This window comes from Ahaetulla prasina, chromosome 6 (assembly GCF_028640845.1).
Source record: "Ahaetulla prasina isolate Xishuangbanna chromosome 6, ASM2864084v1, whole genome shotgun sequence".
NCBI lineage: Eukaryota > Metazoa > Chordata > Lepidosauria > Squamata > Colubridae > Ahaetulla > Ahaetulla prasina.
The window spans coordinates 102300351-102314578 of NC_080544.1; the positions used below are offsets into that span (position 1 = coordinate 102300351).

The 14228-nt window shown below is 49.4% G+C and overlaps 1 protein-coding gene across 1 annotated transcript; it reads left to right on the forward strand.

Moving 5' to 3' along the window:
• Positions 1–687: 687 nt before the first annotated feature.
• SOX2 (SRY-box transcription factor 2) lies at positions 688–13890 on the forward strand. Its single transcript, XM_058188921.1, has 3 exons — positions 688–2342; positions 13227–13290; positions 13802–13890. Exons 1-3 carry the CDS (start codon positions 1369–1371, stop codon positions 13814–13816), a joined length of 1053 nt encoding a protein of 350 aa, XP_058044904.1. The 5' UTR covers positions 688–1368; the 3' UTR covers positions 13817–13890.
• Positions 13891–14228: the final 338 nt, after the last annotated feature.

The following is a 14228-nucleotide window of genomic DNA, read 5'->3' on the forward strand; positions in this document are numbered from 1 at the left end:
TCTCTCTCCCTCCCTCCTTCTTTCTCTCTCCCTCCCTCCTCCTCTCCCTCCCTCCTTCTTTCTCTTTCTTTCTCCCTCTCCCTCCTCTCTCTCTCTGTCTCCCTCCCTCCCTCTTTTCTTTTCTTTTTCTTTTTTGCAAGACACCAGCAACTTGCAAGCCGAGCAGGCCTTCCTCGGAGGGGGCGCGTTGTTTTTGCTTTTTTTTTTTTAATGTAGCAACAATGCTGTTTACACACTTCCTCCGCGAGGCGTGTGTGACCTGTTGCTCGTAAGAGGCGCTCCGAGGGGCCCGTGGGGAAGCGCTCTCGCCTTCTCCAAGGCCCGCCTCCCGCTCTCCCTCCTTCCACTCTCACCCCCCACCCCCCACCCCCCACCCCCCACCCCAACACTAGCCGAGCCGTCCCGGCTGGCGCGCGCGCGGGAAGCCCCGCCCCTTTTCATGCAAAACTCGCCGGGGAGACTTGTCCTCAGTGGAGGAGCCGGAGCGCGCTGATTGGCCGGGGCGGACGCATTTATTCTCTGACAAGCCCCCCATCACATGGATGGGTTGTCTATTAACTTGTTCAAAAAAGTATCCGGAGTTGTCAAGGCAGGGAGAGAAAGAGAGAGAGAGAAAGAAAGAGAGAGAGAGAGAGAGGGAGATCAGGGAGAGGGAGAGGGTTTGGCGGGGGGTGGGGGGCAGCACAACAAAGCCCAGCAAAAGAGGGACGGGGGACCAAGGATCCGGCCGGTTCCTTAAGACTCTGAGCTCCGGCGAGTAGGGCGGGGGGAAAGATTGCCGAGGAAGAGGCGGCCGAAGGAAGGAGGGGAGACGCCGGCAGGTTCTGGAAGAAGTTTCTCCCCGCAGAGACGCTCCGATCCTGCCTCCTTTGTTATGAAGCGCCGCGAATAACCGTCCGAGGGCTGCCGTCGCCGATCTTCCTGCTTGTTGCCGCCGCCGCCGCCGCCGCCGGTCAGTCGAAGGCGATCCCGGCGCCGGTTCCCTCGGCGGAGTTTGGTGCTGGGGGGGAGGGAGCGCTCCCCTCCCGGAGAAGCCCAGCCCGGCGCGGGACACCCTTTGACTGGCTCCCTTGCTTCCTTGGAGGCTCCTCACAGCTGGCTGGCTGGCTGGCCGGCTGGGCGGCCAGCGGGCAGGGGGCTCCTGTCGTTGCTGTTGCTGTTGTTGCGGTTGCTGCTGCTGCTGCTGCTGCCGCCGCCGCTTGGACTCCGGCCGGGCGGGGAAAAGGGGAGGCAGCGGCCGTCGGGACTTCTTCGCCCCTCGCGGGCCCTGTATGAGCTCCGGTTGCCCTTAAGCGCCCGTCCCGGGTTGCTTGACCGAGCCTTCGCCGCTGCGCCTCGCCCCCGCCGCAGGCAAAAACAACCGCTTGAATGTACAACATGATGGAAAGCGATCTGAAGCCTCCCGCCCCCCAGGCGACTCCGGGGGGAGGCACGGGGGGGAACAGCAACGCCGGGGGGGCCAACAGCCAGAAGAACAGCCCCGACCGGGTCAAAAGACCCATGAACGCTTTCATGGTCTGGTCCCGAGGCCAACGGAGGAAGATGGCCCAGGAGAACCCCAAGATGCACAACTCGGAGATCAGCAAGCGCCTGGGGGCCGAGTGGAAACTTTTATCCGAGGCGGAGAAGAGACCCTTCATTGACGAAGCCAAGCGGCTGCGCGCCTTGCACATGAAGGAACACCCGGATTATAAATACAGGCCCCGGCGGAAAACCAAGACTTTGATGAAGAAGGATAAGTACACGCTGCCCGGTGGGTTGCTGGCCCCCGGCTCCAACTCCATGGGCGCGGGAGTCGGCGTGGGGGCTCCGCTGGGCGCGGCCGGCGTCAACCAGCGGATGGACAGCTACGCTCACATGAACGGCTGGACCAACGGCGGCTACGGCATGATGCAGGAGCAGCTCGGCTACCCGCAGCACCCGGGGCTCAACGCCCACAACGCGGCCGCCGCCGCCGCCGCTGCCCAGATGCAGCCCATGCACCGTTACGACGTCAGCGCCCTGCAGTACAACTCCATGACCGGCTCCCAGACGTACATGAACGGTTCGCCCACCTACAGCACCATGTCCTACACGCAGCAAGCCACCCCGGGCATGGGGCTGAGCTCCATGGGCTCGGGGGTCAAGACGGAGTCGAGTTCCAGCCCGCCTGTGGTCACGTCCTCTTCCCACTCCAGAGCTCCCTGCCAAGGCGGAGACCTTCGGGATATGATCAGCATGTACCTGCCCGGAGCCGACGTGGCGGAGCCGGCCGCCCCCAGCAGACTGCACATGTCGCAGCATTATCAGAACGCACCTGTGCCAGGAGCGGCGATAAACGGCACTCTTCCTCTGTCCCACATGTAAGACCCCAGGGGGCGGCGCGGGAAGGTGGGGGGGCTCGGCAGGAAGGAGCGCGAGAAAACCCCCAACCAAGCAAGACAAAACTTTTCTTAGCGATGTTGGACTCTTCTGCCTCTCCCCCCTCCCCACACTCATCTTCCTCGCCTCTTTTTTTGGGGGGTGGGGTGGGCCGGTGGGCCCGTGGAGGGAGGAGCGGGCGGGCACTATTTTTGTACAGAGAAATAACTAGGTAGGGGAAAGCAGATCGCATACAAAAATCAGAAAGGGAAAGGAAAACAAAAACCACAACCTATTATTAATAATAATAATTAATAATAATATTAATAACCCAACCAAGGAACTTGTACAGGAAGCTTCCCCCTCCTCTCCGCTTGGAGAGGGATCAACTCCACTCAACTTGTTTTGCCCCCCCCACGAACAAACATTTCTCTTCGCTTCCCCCCCCAACCCCATCCAGTTCCAGTAAAAACGGTACTTTGCAAAAAAAAAAGTTTTTTTTAAATAAAAAAAAAGTTTTTATCCATATTCTTTAGAACTAGTCTCCGGAAAGAGACCTAGGAAAGAGGAGGGAAAAGCCAGGGAATGGGGATGGGAAATGTTTTAATATTTGCAAGCAACTTTTGTACAGTATTTATCAAAACAAACATGGCAATCGAAAAGTTCATTGTTTATATTAAAAAGAGAGACAGAGTGGGGGAGGGGGGAGAAACCCTGAGCATTTGCCAATTATTTTTTAAAATACAACAAAGTCTGCTTACCACGCTGTAGTGATTGCAAATGAATTCATAGTAGCAACACCCACACACACACACACACACACACAAACAAGGAGGTGAATTTTACTTTAAAAGGAAGATCTGGGCATTTTAATTGTTTTAGCAAATTGTACAAATGGCAAAAAAAAAATAGAATAAGTAATTGCATACCACTGAACTGTTTTGTTTTTGTTTTTAATTAAAAAAAGGGCAACAGTTTAGGGTGTACTAAAAATTTTTTTTACACATTGTTAAAAACAAACAAACCTTGTCTTGCAGGTCCACATACCTTGTTAATTTAAAATAGCCCTTTTTGTTTCCAAACTTTATCCTGTTTGGCTAAAAGGACAACAAAAGAGCAACCTAAAACTGTGTTTGAAATATTTTCTTATGGTTTGTAATATTTCTGTAAATTTATTGTGATGACATTTTAAGTTCTTTTATTCCCCCCTCCCTCTTCTCATTTCCAGTAGTTGTACTTTAAAACTCGGCTGTGTATTATCTGAAATCAGTCTGGCAACAGTCCTTCATATATTTATATATACATATGTGTGTAGGTATGAACACACAAACACACACACGAGAATATGTATATATACCCATATATATATTTGAACTAATATCATCCTTTTAAACAGGTTCATATTCAACCTCAGTTTTTACACCATTATACACAGTTTGAGATAAATAAATTTTTGAAATATGGACACTGAAAGTACATTGGAGTCTTTGATTTATTTTTACAAGCAGGGTGCAATTTATTCACTCATTTATTCATTTAGTTGTTTATTTGTTTGTTTTTAAAAAAAGCACGAATCCAACCTGGTCAATGTTTTATCGTGGTATATGCTTTGGGGTTAAATGATTTTAGCATAGCATAAAAAAACTGCGAGGTGAGGGCAATCCCACAGCCTGGTTTTCCAGGGTCATTGTAACGCTAGTGACTTTTTTTAATGAAACAGGAAAACAGCATTTGAAATTCACGTGGCCCAGGACCCGATCAGCGTATGAAACGACCATTTTTTTTCACCAAAAGATAAATATGCATCTAGTGGCTAGTTTTACTGGGCCTGGCTTTGTAGTCCTCGGAGAAGTGTTGCAATAAAATGCGTTGCGTTGTTAGTAATGGTGATACTGAGGGGGCAGGAGGACGTTGTTGTGGTGGTGGTGGTGGTGCGGTAGCAGTTAATTCCTTCGGTGTGGTAAAGAAGGAAGTTTGGCGGTGTTTGCGGCGGGGGTAGAAGTGACCACTTGTTGCGAAGGACCCACAAAAAAAACCCCTTCCCTCGGACATGGGCTTGGTGGCCCAGAGCTGAAGGAAGGAAACTTTTAAAAATAATATTTTTTTTAAAAAAAACACAAAACCAAGAGAGGTTGCTGGTTCCCTTCGCTTCTTTCAGAGTGTCCTCGTCGCCTTCCGGAAGCAGGATGTGAACGGGCGAAGGGGGCTCGGCGCTGCGGGATGTGCCTTGCCGGAGAGCGGGTCCTGGCAGTTGGGGCGGGGGCAGCAGCGTCACCCCCTTCCGGGCTAGTTGTATAGGTCGGCGTTGCAGAAAGGCTGTGGATTGCTCGGGCCGATCAAGGGGCCCTTCGCTTTCTTTTTCTCCTTCCCCCCGCCCCCCAGGGCAGAGGAATAAGGTGTTTTAAGAACGTTGTGACTTGGGAGCGCGCTTTCTTCTTCTTCTTCTTCTTCTTCTTCTTCTTCTTCTTCTTCTTCTTCTTCTTCTTCTTCTTCTTCTTCTTCTTCTTCTTCTTCTTCTTCTTCTTCTTCCTCCTCCTCCTCTTCCTCTTCCTCTTCTTCTTCTTCTTCTTCTTCCTCTCTCTCTCTCTCTCTTTTTCAGGGAAGGAAAGAGAGCAGCGGAAACAGAAAGCACCTTCGAGGTTAACTCCCCTAGGTTTTCTTCAAAGTCCTTCTTTCGGCTCCTCCTTAATTCGTCCTTCGCCCGCGAGCCTGTGGCAGAAAAAGCGGCCGCGAATCCTCCCCTTCCCCTCTTCCTCCCCCACCCCACCCCGAGATCCAAAAATCCCAGTTAAATAGAGAGCATCCGGCTGGCGAACGTCGATCTTGGTTAACTTTTTTTTCTTTTTTTTTGCTGCGCCTTCGGAGGTTTCTGTTTTGAAAAGGGTAAACGGAGTCTGTTAAAAGGAAGGCGGCCCTGGATTCATTCTCATTCTCTCTCTCTCTGTCTCCCTTCCTCTCTCTCCCTCCTTCTCCCCAAGACCCGTCGGCGGGCGCACCTGCTGGGTAGCACCATCCAAGCCGTGGAAAGGAAAAGACTAGATGATCCGTCGCCGAGCCCTTTATGGGGAACGTCAATCCCAGATTTAAATTACCCGGACGGTTTTCCGGGTTTTGCGGGTGTGTGTGTGGAATTTTTGGACTAGGCGCCCGACCTCCCCAGGTTCATAATCACCTTTAGGGCCGGCGTAATCTCGTTTTGCGCGCCTCTATCCCAACTGGGCGCAGAGGGAAAGAAACCCCCAACTAAAGTCACCGGCCTGTAGGATTTGATTTCCGCTTGGCCGGTATTTATCTTCAGAGGATCTGAGCCTGACTAACCAAGAGGAATAGTGATAGAGGCCTCTGTTAGGCCTCGGGTGGAAGTCCGAGATGGCAGAACGATTAGCTTTGGATAGGGAACCAGTACCCCCTTTCCAATGCCACCACCACCCGTGTCTCCCCGCGCTTAAATCCTGACCGGTGACCGTAGTTTGGGGGATTTCGTAAATTGTGACTTTCTGTCATTCTGGGAGCCGAGAAATGGCCATTCTCCTTTGGTTTCTTCCATCCTTTCTTCTTTCCTTCCTTCCTTCCCAACTTCTATTTGAGGGCTGATCTTGCCAGCTTCTTCCACTTGGGCCATCTAATTGATTTGGAGCCGGCAAAGCTGGAACCGTCTCGCTGTTTTGTAAATCCCCAAGGCTATTGAATTTATCCGGGAAATCAAGTTTTAAAAAACTGGCCTGCCGACTAAAATATTCGGCCTCTAAAAAAAAAATATATCCGAGGGGCTGGGAGGAGTTCAGGAAATGCCTGCATAGGACATAGGACGAATGTTTCTAGGTTTCTTCCCGGTGTTTACCTGGGATTAAGCCGGCCTGGGCTTCAATTGCGTGGCTTCGCTTCTTTTAAATGGAATCTCGCAGCTCTTTTGGGGCCTCCGCATTTGGGTGAATCCTACATTTGCGAAATTGCGTTTGCTTTTCGCTCGTAACCAGGCCTCTAAGAGAGGAAAAGGACCCGTTTATCTCCGCCGTTTAAGCGCCGTTTAATAAACCAACAGTCGCCGGTTTATTCTTCGCTCTACCGCAGGCTGAAATCGGCCAGAAACGTGTTGTGTATTGGAAATTCTTATCGCCCCCTTCCCCGTCTGTCATCTTTCTTACTGAACGCCGGAAAATATGAAAGAATTGTTTCCATTTCGAACCGGAGAGGAGGAAAGTCTCTTTCAAGCTTTCTCTCCTTTTCCAGTCTTCGAAAATCTAACTTTCTAGGTGGGTTTTTTCCCTCTCCCTCTCTCTCTCTTTCTCTCTCCCCTGCCATAACTGTTGACAATCGGACAAAGGAAGACTGTATCCATTGTGCTTGTTAGCTACACGTGGGGAATGAGAAGTGGGGTGTGTGTGTGTGAATCCGGCTTAACCAAACTAACCCCCCGTCCCCGATAGTGCGCGGGGTCAAAGAAATCTCGCAAATTGTTCCTTGTAACCAAATAACACTTCTTGAAGTGGAGGATTTGTTTCTCTTCCAAATGAGAGAGCAAGCGGGGCTGGACAATCATGGCATCGTTTTTTTAAAAAATAATAATAATCACAACAAAGATAAAAATGCACCACCTAGTCGTCCTCTCTCTCTCTCTCTCTCTCTCTCTCTCTCTCTCTCTGTGTGTGTGTGTGTGTGTGTGTGTGTGTATTTAAGAACGAGCATTTGGAATCCTCACTCTTGCTGGAATTAGGCACGCATTTCCAAGGGCCCCACTGGCTCACAGGAAAACAAGCCGGTACAAAAACGCTACCCATGCAAAACTTCGTTTTTCAACGGACTTTTTAGCACATGCAAACCAGCCGTTTGGAGATTTTTCGGCACAGTGCACCTTCGTTGAGCTTTCCCCTCTTCTCCCCCGCCCCCCAACCCCATCCCCATCCCCGCTTCCTTTCTCGGATCTTCTCGGTTTCCTTATCCTCTTTTTTTTTTTTTAAAGCGCCGGTCACGATCCTTTTTGGGTAGACGGAACCTCGGATCCTGGCTGCGCGGAACTTTTCTTGGGTTGGTTCACCTGTGTTAGGTGGTGGTGATCGGAGCCTTAATTTAATATCTTCGGCCAAAAGACAGAGCCAGAAGGAAGATGAAGAAATCTTCTGTAAATAAATAAACATATATATATATATAGATTTATGCAGATAAATAAATATATTTATGCAGATACATACATACATATATACACACACATATGCACATATGGATATGTGTGTAAACATATGCATGCATACATATGTGTGTGTATATATAAATCTGCATACTATGTACAGACAGCCTTTCTACCTCTCTACCCTCCCTCAGGATTTAAAGACGGAGTGTTAAAATATTTTGCTGACCTTCCGAAGTAGATCAACAGGGTTTCTTGGCAAGCCGGAGGCTGGTATTACAGCCTGTCCCATGGGGGAATGGCTCGAATTAACCACTAAATGAATATTTGACAAGGGCTCGTTTGGGGGGTATTATTACTACAAACGGGTCCCTATTGGACTTTGCAGGGGTCAAAGAGCAACGGTTCAATTAATTATTTAGACTGCTAGTAGATTTGGTTGTAATAGCTGTCCTTATTCCTCCAGCGACACATTCTTGCGGTTGAGCGATCTCGGGAGAGAATCTCTTCTCCCCTTCCCCCCACACCTCCGGAGGCGAACCCACCTGGCTGCCCGACAGGACGGCTTCAAAGCGGTGAGGGCTCTTTCTGCATCTCTCTGGCTTCCCCAATGTGGCTTTTTAAAAAGGTACTTCTACCTCTCGCCATTTCGGGGTAGAACGGGGGAAGGTCTTCGCCGAGGGAAAACGGGTGTTTTCTCTGCGAGGTCGTCCGCCCGCAGGGCTGCGGGTGTTGAATCGGGATATCCGCGGCACGCACGAACAGGCATCACAGGGGAAAAACCGGCAGCACAGACTTTGCGGGCCAGCGGTCTAGAGAAATGGTGTATTTGACTAAAAGGATGGCCCAGAAAATACGAAACCTGTCTCAGTTTACTTTTAGCTTCCTAGGTTTTTCTCTCCCGCCCCCCCTCCCCCGCCCCCACAAGTCGTGGGAAGTGGAAGAATCGCAGGACGGATGGGAATGCGTGTATATTTTAAAAAACGCATGCATTTATTGAGGGGGGGGGAGAAGAAATGGTTTCCCTAGTTTGTCGTTGGATAGAGGTCTGCGTGTGATCCACACCACCTACGGTATGCCTCAGTGAGTTTTATTTTCACTCAATTCCCGCCGGGTCAGTGGTGAGATCAGCAACCGACTTCTGCGCGCTCCTGTCTTACTGTCCCCTTAAACTTCATTGAATGGACTCCAGGTTGATTTTAGAATCTGGTTTGTTGCGGATTGGTGATCGAAGGGCGGGATCCTGGGCAGGTTTCTTGGGGGGGGGGGGACACGTTTGCATACTTGCTGATAAGGAAGCAGGGACGCCAACCCCCCCCCTTCAAACCTGATTCAAGAAACGGGTTGATAAGAGGTTCGTTCACACGACCATCTTTGACCTCCCAAGAAGTCCAGAAAGAAAAATCCCAAAAAACAACGAATGGTTTGATTTTCTTTTTCCCCAGGAAGCAGAGACACCAAGTTATTTGAAGGCTAGATTAGGCGGCGCTCATAAACGTGGAACCATTCAAAAGATCCGTGGGTGAAAATAACGTTAAGTCACATCCCACTCGATTTTTCCGGCCCTTTGCGGTCCGGAGAGGGCTGTTGGCGGCCTTGGAGTGAACACGTTGCTCAGGTTTAAAGCGAGCCGGGGACGAAGCAAGTTACGCCGTTTATCTGCAGCGTCATTTATAAGGCCGCATTCGGAAGGAAATGAAACCACGCGCTGTGTTTGATCCCTACTAGTTTTATAAGAGAGAGAAAGAGAGAGCGAGAGAGATAGAGAGAGGGGGGATACACAGATACAGAGAGAGGGAGAGAGAGAAAGAGGAATACACAGAGACAGAGAGAAAGAGAGAGGGATACACAGAGACAGAGAGAGATGGAGAGGGAAGAGAGAAAGAGAGAGAAAGAGAGGGATACACACAGAGAGGGATACAGAGAGAGAGGGATACAGAGAGAGAGGAAGAGAGAGGGGGGATAAACAGATACAGAGAGGGAGAGGGAGAGAGAGGGAGAAAGAGAGAGAGAGGGATACACAGAGAGAGAGGGAGAGGGAGAAAAGAGAGGGAGAAGGCAGTCGGGCGGGTAACGCATACCCACGCACCCAGACACAATTTTCTCAGGGAAATCGCGCTTGTTTTGAGGATTTTAATTTATATTAAAACCCCCTCCCCAAGGAGCACATCTGCAAGCTTTGAGCAATCTTATTTCCGTGTTTTGCTTTTTTGTTTTAAATGGACCTTTTTTTGATAGCTGGATATATTTTTTTTTCTCCCCGCCGCCTTTAAAGAAATACTGGGGAAAAGTACTTGTCTTCCTCTGAGGGGAAGAAACCACCGCTTGGGTTTCCTTCTGGTACATTTTACTTACAGCTGTGCGGTTCCCCCCCCCTCCACAATGGATCCCTCCAGTCCACCCGCACCCCAAGGAAGAAGGTTGGCCAACAGGTGGGAACAGTGGTTGGGTTCCCATCCGTGCGCTTAGAAGTTTGAAAGGAGATGGATATTGTTCTTGCAAGTTGATATTTACGGTTAAAACAAAACTCTGCCACAGGACACCCGAAGGTGCTTTTCCCCCAAAGCCAACTGGACCAAAAGTTTTGGAAAAAAAGCACCTTTGGGATGGTTGAGAAATCTCCATAGCCATTTCTCCAAAGTAGAGTTTTGACTTGGACCACAAACTTTTGGGGTGTCTTTAGGCCAACCAAAGACGACCCGTTCTCTGTCTCCATTCCTGCCCAACTCCGAGTTAGAAGGAAAAGGCTTAAAATCGATCCGAGTTAAATCTCTCTTCCTCTTCTCCCCTGCCCTAATATATATATGTATTTTTTGAAAAACCGACCTGGACTAGATCTTCCTAGCCAAAAGCGCAGCTGCGGACAGTTTCAGAGACAGAAATAAAAGGAAGCCGGTACAAGAGATAGAAGTGATGGTTCCTTAGCGCGGTGCAAAGTTGAGGAAGCGCTAGGAAGGAACTGTCAGAGAAAGGAGAAGCTTAAAACTTAGCCCGGATCCTCGATCTCAGGAGAAGCTTCAAACGCTTGAAGCGCTTTTTCTCTGCCTTCTCATCAGTTAATTTGCTTTGTGGATCCCCCCCCTCCCCTATTTAATTGTGACAAAGCCCACCCACTTTTTGCAGAGCAATTCTTCCTTCTTTTCTAAAAATAACCGTCGACTCAAAGACAAGGCTGCCCCGCTAATCTTGCAGCAGTTCATTCAGAGGCGATGGCGCAGGCCCTTCCCCCCCCCTCCTTCAGTCGAGGGGGAAAGAAACTCACGTGTGAAGGCGGCTTGTTATAGTCAAACCTTGTGGGCCTCTGTATGTGGCCCGTTGCTAAAGGCAAAAGAGCCCGTCGTGGGGCACATCAAACCCCCCCACCCCGGGAGGGATTTTCGTTGTAACAGAAACAGCCTCCGCGGAGGGACAACGTGTGTAGCCTTGCAACAGACGATGTGCTGGTGCAAACTGCCTTTTTTTTAATGGTGTATTTAACATACATTTATAAGGTATTTACGAAGGCAAGGCGGGCCATTAAAAGAAGTGAGAATTTTGCCACTGCCTTCAAGTGACATGTTAATATATAAGCAATCCATTAATAACAATCCACACCCCGTTAGGGAGAATGGATGTTAGTAGCCCGGCTGCCTCTTCTCTTCTCCGCTCTGGTTTACACAACGGTCCTTAAACCAGGTAAGTGAAAGACCCAGCGACTACTTGTATATTATATGTGTGGTTAGTTGTTGTTTTTAACCCTGATTAGTTTGGGTGCACGCCTGTATGTGGGGGATGGGTGGGTGGGTTAGTGTCACGTGAACCTAACTCTTCTGGCTGTGCAAATCTAAGGGATATGTGTAATGTATGAATTCGATAATTGAGTTAAGCACGCCGAGGGAACCCAGCATTTAACAGAACACCTGTAGCTACCACCCAGATGGGCTGCCTGGCTGAAGTCACGTGTAGACAAGGGTTTCTGCAAGAGCACAGACAAGGAACTCACGGGGGCGCTGACTCAGCTAAGGCCAGATTGTCAACTCGGGTTTAAACCGTTTGTCAGGCTGATATCCACGTGACCAAGTCCCTGGTTTCAGTGGGAGTTAGATTTGGGGAGGGGGAGATATTTGGAAGGTCCAGCTTCAACGTTCCAAAATGAAGGACCCCGAATCTCCGAGAGTTTCCCTCGAACAGGGTGGTGGGTTCCAATCAAAGTTAGGGTGAGTTTTGAAGGGGGTGGGTGGGAATGGTCTCACAGTTTTCCAGGTGAGCTAAGGGGAACTGGGCCCAGGCGGTTTTGCACAAGTAGAAAATCACTTTTTTCGGGGAAGATCTCGTGGTGGTTGTTTGAGATTACTGGGTCCTTTTTTGGTGGTGGGCTTTTTTGGGGGGTGGGAGGGGAGTGTGTCTGTTGGCAATTACAAGCCCAGAAAAGGTAGTTTTGCACGCATGGAGAAAATCGAGGTGGAAAAAAAGGAAGAAAAGTCGGGGCAGGTCAAGGGAATAGAATGGAATGGAATGGAATGGAATAGAATAGAATAGAATAGAATAGAATAGAATAGAATAGAATAGAATAACAGAGTTGGAAGGGACCTTGGAGGTCTTCTAGTCCAACCCCCTGCTTAGGCAGGAAACCCTCCACCACTTCAGACAAATGGTTATTCGAGTTGGGCAAGTCTTGAGTTTCTGCCCAACCTTTCTCCTGACCACACCACCAAAGGACACCACCAGCTGTCAAAGAACTCCATTTTCCGGTTTCCTTATATATGTTAGGCTTCCTTGCTAGCTGCCCCGTTGGATTGTTCGATCGAGAACTATTGCCCACTTTGGCAGAGGCATTTAGCCCCGTGGGACTAAGATTTAAAAGAGGGACGACGGATTTGACCCTCAATTGGGGAGGGGGAGAAACTAGATCAGCCCACACACCCCAGCCTTTGCTTTCCAAGCTCATCCTTCAACATTTGCTTCTAATTCAGCTTCCCCCCCCATCCCCGAAAAAAAAACCTCGCTGCCTTCCAAATTTTGTAATGGAACTCTCCAGCACATCTGGAGGCACAGGATAAAACGGATGACCTAGCTAGCTTGACCTGCATTTGGGGTTCTCTATAACCCGAGTTAAACCTGAATTAACCCTGAGCCAAAGTTCAGGCTGCCAGGTGGGAATCTAGCAGGGTTGGGTTTCAGCAGGTTCTGACCAGTTCTGGGGAACCGGTAGCGGAAATTTTGAGTAGTTCGGAGAACCGGTAATAAAAATTCTGATTGGCCCTGACCCCATCTATTCTCTGCCTCCCGAGTCCCAGCTGATCGGGAGGAAATGGGGATTTTGCAGTAACCTTCCCCTGGAGTGGGGTGGGAACGGAGATTTTACAGTATCCTTCCTCTGCCACACCCACCAAGCTATGCCACGGTCACCAAGCCACACCCACAGAACCGGTAGTAAAAAATTTGAAACCCACCACTGGAATCTAGTAGTCCAACTGAGGTAGGCAGGCAGGCCTGCCCCCCTTCATCATAACGTTTTCCTAAGGGGTGGGACGAATAAATGTTGGAAATATAAGATATACACATTCTCTATATAACCTCTTCCTTCTTCCCACTGGAGGCGAGGCTTCGGATGAGGTTGCTCCCTGCTAGGACTTGGGGAAGCTGTGATTTGGGGGTGCTAAACTCTCAAAGAGTTCTTTGACCTTTCCATAACCCAGTGCCCATCCTGCGCAGGGCGATTCCCTGGTTGCAATCCTACAGAAAAACCTTAAGGCAAAGCAACCTATTATTTTTTTTCCAGGAAAGAAACGCAAACTCTCTCCCCCCTCCACTTCAATATGAATCTCAGCTTGGCCCATTTGCATGTAAGTAGTGATTTCCCAGCGCCCCCCCCCGCCCCGCCACATTTTACAAGGGGACAAGAGACCAATGCGTGGCATTCGTTCTGCAAAATCCACTCCTGGAGAGCGGGGCGGGGGCGGGGGCGGGGAGAGGCGCGCATCCTCCTTCCAATGTCCTTTTTATTGGGCGGGGGGGGGACCCTGATTAAGAAAGAGCCCGAGACGGTTCCCTTTATACAGCTCCATGCTTCTCCTCTACCCCAACACCCGCCCCCCCCAAGACCTAAGCTCTGACAAATTGCAAAATCTGCAGGGCAGCGAGCAATAATGAATGCATGAAAACAAGCAGCAAATTCCTCCGAAGGGGCCTTATCAATCTTCGCCATACTTGACTGCAGCCCCTTCCTCTATGCTAATGCCGCCTGACGTCATTGCTGCTCTATTTAAAATAGCAAAATTAGAAAGGGGGGGGCTTGCTTCTCCTTTTTTTTATATTAAAAAAGTCTTTTTTTCTTTTTTCTTTTTGTTGCAAAAGGTCCAGCAATCTTGACATCTGAGTAGGCGAGATTAGCGTTTAAAAGATAAAGCTGCAAATCTACATCAATGAATAATACACGATAAAGAGCCGGCAATTGTAGCCACTTCTCTTTTATTATTATTTTTTCTCTCTCTCCCCCATGCACCGTTCCCGTGTTTGTGTCGGAAAATGATGGTAGTTCAATGATTCAAAACCTTAGGGTTTGTATCCTGACCTCCAGGATACATCTAACTGCGGAGGTTTCGGTTCTCCTGGAAAATCTGGCCTTGAAAAAAACGAATTTTCACCCTAGGCAGATCTTTTGGGGGGCGGGGTGGTGAATTTTGAATTTAACCCTTTGCTTGGGAGCTGCCCTTTAAAAAAAAAAAGGGCAGGGCAGAAACTTACCAGTTTGTGATTCACCTAGAAACGACAGCCTAGAAAC

Excerpts from the sequence above, each read along its gene's own strand:
- SOX2 (XM_058188921.1), top strand. The coding sequence starts at position 1,369 with ATGTACAACATGATGGAAAGCGATCTGAAGCCTCCCGCCCCCCAGGCG. Across the intron at positions 2,343-13,226 it reads ACTCTTCCTCTGTCCCACAT|GAAAGAAACGCAAACTCTCT; the intron begins GTAAGACCCCAG and ends TTTTTTTTCCAG.